Source organism: Nanorana parkeri, unplaced genomic scaffold (assembly GCF_000935625.1).
Source record: "Nanorana parkeri isolate BGI_ZX_2015 unplaced genomic scaffold, ASM93562v1 scaffold1, whole genome shotgun sequence".
NCBI classification, from domain to species: Eukaryota; Metazoa; Chordata; class Amphibia; order Anura; family Dicroglossidae; genus Nanorana; species Nanorana parkeri.
Window position 1 is genome coordinate 2,774,068 of NW_017306269.1, and position 7,831 is coordinate 2,781,898.

The following is a 7,831-nucleotide window of genomic DNA, read 5'->3' on the forward strand; positions in this document are numbered from 1 at the left end:
CATAGACCTGGCCATAGCTCTGCTCATGGGTGGGGGATCTTGGGCTTGCTCAGACACTTTGCACGTCTCTTCCAGATCTATATGACCTGGCAGATACCAGTGGCATGTCTGCACTTGCGCAGGATCTGGTTTCAAGATGGTGGCACAGAAGCAGAACTGTCTAAGGACGACAACTTGCATGGAAGGCAATGCTGGTCTTCATGGACTAGTGAGTTGTCGTTTTTTTCATAAAGGGGCCTTTATTAGGGATTTGACATTTAGTTTTAGAATGTAGTTTGGTAAAGTTCCTCTGTAATATTCAGGAAGATATGGTGTACTAGCTTAGTACTGCCCACCAGGGACATTTCTATGCCTCTTCCTACCCAGGACTGTCCCTGGAATCAGGACCCTACAGTACACATGCAGACAGACTCGTATCACAATCTGTGTGCACTGTGCAGCTTCCGGTCGTACCCGGCTAATACAATGTATACAGCACGGCCGTGCAGTCAATCAGAAACCGGAGAAAGCTGACCAATGACGAGCTCTGTTACACTCAGCTCCCAGCATGCTCTGCGCTGTCATGGAGGCTGGCTTCTGCCTCTGTTCTCTCCAGCACAGCAGCAGCCGGAGCACTGACAGTCAGGTGAGTGAAGCCTGGGGTCACCCTTTCCTCCCCCCCAGTACCAGGGGGTCACCTGTCCAGGTAGAAGGGAGACAGGACAGGGAGCTTCAGCGGGAACTGAATAGGAGTAAAAGGTTCCATCTGGTTCCTGTTGATGGCAGATGAACATAGTGAGGGGCCTGCAGGTCATGTGTATCCTTGGTGATAGGCCCCTCCCACTGAGTGACAAAGTTTTGGACAGTTTATGAGAATTATTTATTCACATGGATGTTCTTGATGACATGCTCTCTGGTGCTGTGTCTCTCTGACTTCTCCAGCTGTGCGTTCACTACAAATCCCAACATGCGTCTGGGTGTCATGCCTGTGACTGTCAGTCTTGCAATGCCTCATGGGGACTTGTAGTTCCACAACAGCTGGAGGGCTGGAGTTTCCCACCCCTGCCTTAGTACATGTCTGGTACTTCAGATTATGGGGGAGCATGTGACCTCCTTCCAGGATGTAGGGCTGCCATTCACCAGGCCCAGGTTCCAACAATGGCCTGACATTACCGCTTATCGTCCAATCAGAGAATGCCTATTTTTTAATGCATTAAAGTGGCACTATACTTGGGGTTTAAATCTTAAAAAATACATTCAAGTACCCTAACTATTAACAGAAATATATCTCATTTGTGTATCACTCGGCTCTAGATCCTCAAATCATCTCTAAATTGGTGCTGACACTGTCCTTCCTTCTGGAGGGTGACTACTTTTGTTCCCCATGGTCCATGTGTGTGTTGTAATGTAGCCACCGCTCCAAGCTCACTTCTGTGATGGACTACAATCTCACGTTTAGTTGACTAATTTGTACTGAGATTGTAGTCCATCGCTGGAGCAAGCTTGGAGCGGTGGCTACTTTAAAACACACGCAGGAACCATGGGGAACAAAAAATGGTCCAGAAGGAAGGACAGTGTCAGCACCAATTCAGAGATGATTTAAGGATCTGCAGAGGCAGAGCCAGCTGTACCCGCCCCCTCCCCCGTCCGTTCCGCCAGTCAGCGCTGGCAGATCGGAGCGGGGAGAGGGGAATCCAGCCCCTCCCCCTGTCACGGCAGAGAGCCGTGACAGGATCGAGAGGTGAGCGAACCCGGTATGTGTTGGCTCACCTCGCGATCCACTGAGCCGACCTGTGACAGTGTCATTGTCACAGGTCGGCTAGAACTATGAGGTGAGTGAAAAGCACTCACCTCATAGTTCTCCTTTTAAAGGAGAATTATGAGGTAAGTGATTTTCACTTAGCCTCATAGTTCGAGCCGACCTGTGACAATGACACTGTCACAGGTCGGCTCAATAGATCGGGAAGTGAGCCAACACATACCGTCACTCGCTCACTTCTCAATCCTGTCCCTGCAGAGAGCAGTGACTGTCACTCACGGCTCCCTGCAGGGATTCCCCTCTCCGATCCTCCAGTGCTGAATGGCGGAACGGAGGGGGTGGGTACAGCTGGCTCTGCCTCTAGATAGGCAGAGCCAGCTGTCACTCACGCAGCTGGGTGGATCCATCCCGGCGTCTCTGTATACCACGAGCTGTAGCTTGCGGTATACTGAGCTTTGGGTGACGGGAGGGCGCTAGTTTGTGTCCTCCCGTTACCCTTAGGAGATATATGGGGGAAAGCCCTGACCCCATAGTTCTCCTTTATCTCCTAAATTTAGTGTCACTTTAGGATATTAGGCGTTTGCTGAATGGCCGCTGTGCCGAGTGAGTGACCCTTTGCTTTCGCAGCGGAGTGGAAGTCGCTCAGCACAGAGGCTGTTCGAGGATCCGGAAGATCGCTGTAAAGCATTGTTGCAGCTACTACAGTGTTTTACAGGATCCCTGTGGCCCTACCAGGGATACATTTGTATATGCTTGCATTGTACCAAGCTGGACCACGTTTCTATAGCTGGAGTTCAGCTTTAGAGTGTAACTGCACCTTGGCCTGCCCTTTGCACTCCTACAAGTGTCATGCTCACCTGACTCTAATCCAGCAAGCTCTCGCCCACAAAGCTGCAGAGCCATCAAATTCTTCTGTGCCTGGTCGCTGCATACACTCTCAGTTTAATCATATGTACTGTACTGTTTGTACTTCTCTGGAACACAGAGTACGAACAAAAGATTGAATAAGGATGAGTGAAAAGGAAAGAACGCGAGTGGGCAGATATCTCTTGGTAAACGGCTTCCCTCTCCCCAAGTGGGCAAGTGAGAAATTCCCTTTAAAAGAGAACTACGGGGTAAGTGTTTTTCCCCGTAGTTCTCTTAAGGGTCACAGGAGGACATAAACTAGCCTCCTCCCATGACCCAAAGCTCAGTATATAGCTTGCGGTATACTGAGACTGCCGCAGCCGGGACGGATACCCACAATGCTGTTGAAATCCACCCAGCTGCGTGAATGACAGCTGACTCTGCCTATCTAGAGGCAGAGCCAGCTGTGCCCGTCTATTCCTCCAGTCAGCGCTGAAGGATCGGGGAGGGGATCCCTGCAGGGAGCTGTGACTGACAGTCACAGCTCTCTGCAGGGAGATGATCTATTGAGCCGACGTGTGACAGGCTCGAACTATGAGGATGAGTGATTTTTCACTCACCTCATAGTTCTCCTTTAAATGCGCCCACCGAGACCATGCAACGTGTACAAGTGTTTTTAGCACACGTTAAATTGCACATGTAGCATTCCTGGGAGAACTTGAACTCGGGGCAAAAGCTTAGCAAAGCGATAGCACTGACCATTCTATGAGATCTATAAATTCTGAATGCAGAATGCAGTGTGTACATTCCTGTGTTTTATTGACTATTTAACAATGGTTTCTTCCTCAGGGACTCCGATGTTACCACGGCATCTACAGAGCGTTGGCAGCAGGTGTTTTGCCCGTGCTGGGCACTCACAGTTCTCTTATGTAAATAGAGACTTTCCTAGATGCCCATGGTGGACTGCACATTATCCTCAGACTCATTTTCATCCTGTCAGCACTTGGCATCCTCAGGAATACTTCAGATCTTACCCTTGCCCCCAGACTCCTCTGTTGCTCGGCCCCCCTTGTTTTCCTTGGGCCCCTGGTCATTCATCGTGGTTTCACATTTCACACTGTGATATGAGCTCTACAGGGGATGAACCGTATAGAAAGCGAAAGAGTGCGGAGGGTGAGGACCATGGGAGGAAAATGTTGTCAAAGCGATCCTATCCACCAGCTAATGACTTCAGTCTTCCTGCAGCACAGGATTCATCAGGATTTTCGGCCATTTCCCAACCAGAGGTCAAAGGTAAGGCTGGTGACAACCCATCTGTGTACGGTGGAACAGTCTTCTAAAGTGACACTGAATTTAGGAAATAAATCTTAAAAATGCATTCAAGTAACTATTAACAGAAATGTATCACTCAGCTGCAGATCCTCAAATCATCTCTGAATTGGTCCTGGCTATTAATTATCACCAATAAACATAATAACGGACGGACATAAAACAGTAATACAGACAAAAACAAAAAAAAACGGACGGTTTTATGTCCGTCCGTTATTATGTTTATTGGTGATAATTAATAGCCTTATTATATCTCATTATATCTTATTTATATGTTTTATCTCAATTACTCTGTTTCTCCCCCCGATCTGATGCTCTATGCTTTGTTTTTCTGACAGTGACACCGGTATACCTGTTGTATACTGGCTTCACCCGTACTGAACCTTGCGGATAGTTTGGCACATGCGCAATATAGTATAGAGGAGAGTTGTATCTCCCGATCGCTATGGTTACTGATGACGCGTATTGAATACGCCGATACCAAGCGACGCGCCACATACTATGGAGTAACGAACAGCCATCAGATATATCCCTGCCACGTACTGACTAACTCTACGGCGGATGACACACAGCCATGGCATTGATCTTGAGCATCAGATTGCGGGGACCGTCCAGTAAGTAGTTTGGATGTTATATATATGATGTTTTATATATGATGACGTTAAATGAGATTATATCATATAGAGTTTTTTCTGTTCTTTTTTTCAAAATGGCCTTTTTTCCCGCCGTTTTTACATCACTGGGGGCGTGTACATCACTAATGATTTGATTACATGGGGTATATATGTAGCTTGTGGATGTTATTACATTGTCACATCTCTTGCCTTGAAGAAGGGACCCTGTGTGGCCCCGAAACGTCGGCTCATGTTGGATTTCTGTGACATCATTGTCCATTAAAAGGACTCATTCATTTTAACTTATGGAGTGCTGGTGACCTATTTTCTTCATACACAAATAAGATACATTTATGTTAATAGTTCAGGTACATGCATTTTTAAGATTTAACTCCTGAATTTAGTGTTACTTTAAATTGATTGAACCTTCCCAAGATAGCTTCTTCCCAACTAGCAGTCGGTTGAGGTAGATGGCTTCATCTCAACCAGCAGTAGATCAGGATAGATTGCCTCTTCCCATTGCCTCTTCCCAACTAGCAGTAGATCGGGGTGGATGGCCTCCTCCCAACTAGCAGTAGATTGGGGTGGATGGCCTCTTCCCAACTAGCAGTAGATCGGGGTGAATGGCTTCATCCCAACCAGCAGTAGATCAGGATGGATTGCCTCTTCCCATTGCCTCTTCCCAATTAGCAGTAGATCGGGGTGGATGGCCTCTTCCCAACTAGCAGTAGATCGGGGTGGATGGCCTCTTCCCAACTAGCAGTAGATCGAGGTGGAGGGCCTCTTCCCAACTAGCAGTAGATCGGGGTGAATTGCCTCTTCACATCTAGCAGTAGATTGGGGTGGATGGCTTCATCCCAACTAGCAGTAGATTGGGGTGGATGGCTTCATCCCAACTAGCAGTAGATCGAGGTGGATGGCCTCTTCCCAACTAGCAGTAGATCAGGATGGATTGCCTCTTCCCAACTAGCAGTAGATTGGGGTGGATGGCTTCTTCCCAACTAGCAGTAGATCAGGATGGATTGCCTCTTCCCAACTAGCAGTAGATTGGGGTAGATGGCTTCTTCCCAACTAGCAGTAGATCGGGGTGGATGGCCTCTTCCCAACTAGCAGTAGATCGGGGTGGATGGCCTCTTCCCAACTAGCAGTAGATCGGGGTGGATGGCCTCTTCCCAACTAGCAGTAGATCGGGGTGGATGGCCTCTTCCCAACTAGCAGTAGATCGGGGTGGATGGCCTCTTCCCAACTAGCAGTAGATCGGGGTGGAGGGCCTCTTCCCAACTAGCAGTAGATCGGGGTGGATGGCCTCTTACCAACTAGCAGTAGATTGGGGTGGATGGCCTCTTCCCAAATAGCAGTAGATCGAGGTGGATGGCCTCTTCCCAACTAGCAGTAGATCGGGGTGAATTGCCTCTTCACATCTAGCAGTAGATTGGGGTGGATGGCTTCATCCCAACTAGCAGTAGATTGGGGTGGATGGCTTCATCCCAACTAGCAGTAGATTGGGGTGGATGGCTTCATCCCAACTAGCAGTAGATTGGGGTGGATGGCTTCATCCCAACTAGCAGTAGATTGGGGTGGATGGCTTCATCTCAACTAGCAGTAGATTGGGGGTGCGTGGCTTCATCTCAACTAGCAGTAGATTGGGGGTGCGTGGCTTCTTCCCAACTAGCAGTAGATTGGGGGTGGATGGCTTCTTCCCAACTAGCAGTAGATTGGGGGTGGATGGCTTCTTCCCAACTAGCAGTAGATTGGGGGTGGATGGCTTCTTCCCAACTAGCAGTAGATTGGGGGTGGATGGCTTCTTCCCAACTAGCAGTAGATTGGGGGTGGATGGCTTCTTCCCAACTAGCAGTAGATTGGGGGTGGATGGCTTCTTCCCAACTAGCAGTAGATTGGGGGTGGATGGCTTCTTCCCAACTAGCAGTAGATTGGGGGTGGATGGCTTCTTCCCAACTAGCAGTAGATTGGGGGTGGATAGTTTTTTCCAGCAGAACAGTGGTACCAGGGCCACCTATAGAGATATCTTCAGCTTATCATGTAGGAAACATTAGCTATCAGGTTAGAAATGTGTTAGGTGTCCACTGGGAGCACCTTATTCCAATTCAGGGTCCTTTTATTGGGTAGTGGGATTATAGGTAGTTGTGTCTTTAGGATTTAGCTCCAAATTCCAAGAAGTCTTGCCCTTGGTAACAGTGTACATTCAAGGGCAAAGCACCACATAAGGGAGGTGTTTCTAGTTAGTAAAGGTAGTAGGTGGCATCTTGTGATTCCTATTCTTTAAATGGAATTTCAGTTTAAAAGGACAGTCCACCCAAAAATATTCAATTTTAGTAGATGCTGGGTAAAGTTAAATCAGCGGACAGTTTCTTCTATGTCTTGAGAACTCTGTTGGTGAGTTCCTGGGCCTGTTGTGGCCATTATGAGCGACTCCAGTCCTCCCTGCTTTTCATTTACCTTTTTAGTATGGAGAATACAACCGGAGGAACTGGAAAACACAACGTTGGGCCAGAACAACCAGTCCTCCCAGGTGGGCAGAAACATTTGGGAATTATGACATTGACATATAACAAACTAGGAGCTAATGCAGCCCACCATGCTTCACCTATGACTAAAATGTCACCTCTGGGTGGACCGTTTATTTTAAGTCATGTCCATCCGTTCCTAATGGGCTTGCTCAATAAGAAAGCTAATGGAGCAATAGTGTTAGCAATAGCAAAGTACAACGAGCCACAGCTACTAATCAGATTTTAGTTTACTGTACACAGATCAGTAAAGGGAACTAGTTGTTGGCTATAGACTACCGTACGTTACCTTGTCCACTCCATTTCTTATGCCACGCATTATTGTAACATTTTATTTGTTCTCTTCAGGAGAAACTACAGTAAAAAGGAAGTGGGAGGACTTCCGTCACCTGTACTGCGAGCCATCCAAAAGAAGAGGAAAGTTTGATTTCTCTGTGGTATCCTATAATATTCTCTCCCAAGACCTGCTGGAGGACAACTCCCACCTGTACAGCCACTGCCGGCGGCCTTACCTGTTCTGGAACTACCGGCTACCCAACATCCTGAGGGAGCTGGAAGAAATGAATGCTGATGTAAGATTAACCAGTGTTTCACCTGTACACTTTCAGGCCAAAGTTTTTGTGAATTCAGATCGTTCTATAAAAGTACAAATCCCTTGGGTATTGTCTTCTATGAAAGCTGTCACTTATTCTCTGTATTTAGTACAGGAGGACAAAAAAATAGAAGAGAAAAAATGTTAAATTGTGGCAATTATAAAACATAAAAAAAAAAAAAAAAAA

At 47.4% G+C, this 7,831-nt stretch overlaps 1 protein-coding gene across 1 annotated transcript in view; it reads left to right on the forward strand.

The window, feature by feature from the left end:
• The first annotated feature begins 587 nt into the window (after positions 1-587).
• ANGEL2 (angel homolog 2) overlaps positions 588-7,831 on the forward strand; it is a 19,651-nt gene continuing 12,407 nt past the window's right edge. The window contains exons 1-3 of the mRNA XM_018576305.1: positions 588-625; positions 3,434-3,877; positions 7,401-7,624. Of these exons, the coding sequence (XP_018431807.1) occupies positions 3,442-3,877; positions 7,401-7,624 (660 nt within the window). The 5' untranslated portion in view covers positions 588-625; positions 3,434-3,441. The remainder of the gene's footprint in view (positions 626-3,433; positions 3,878-7,400; positions 7,625-7,831) is intronic.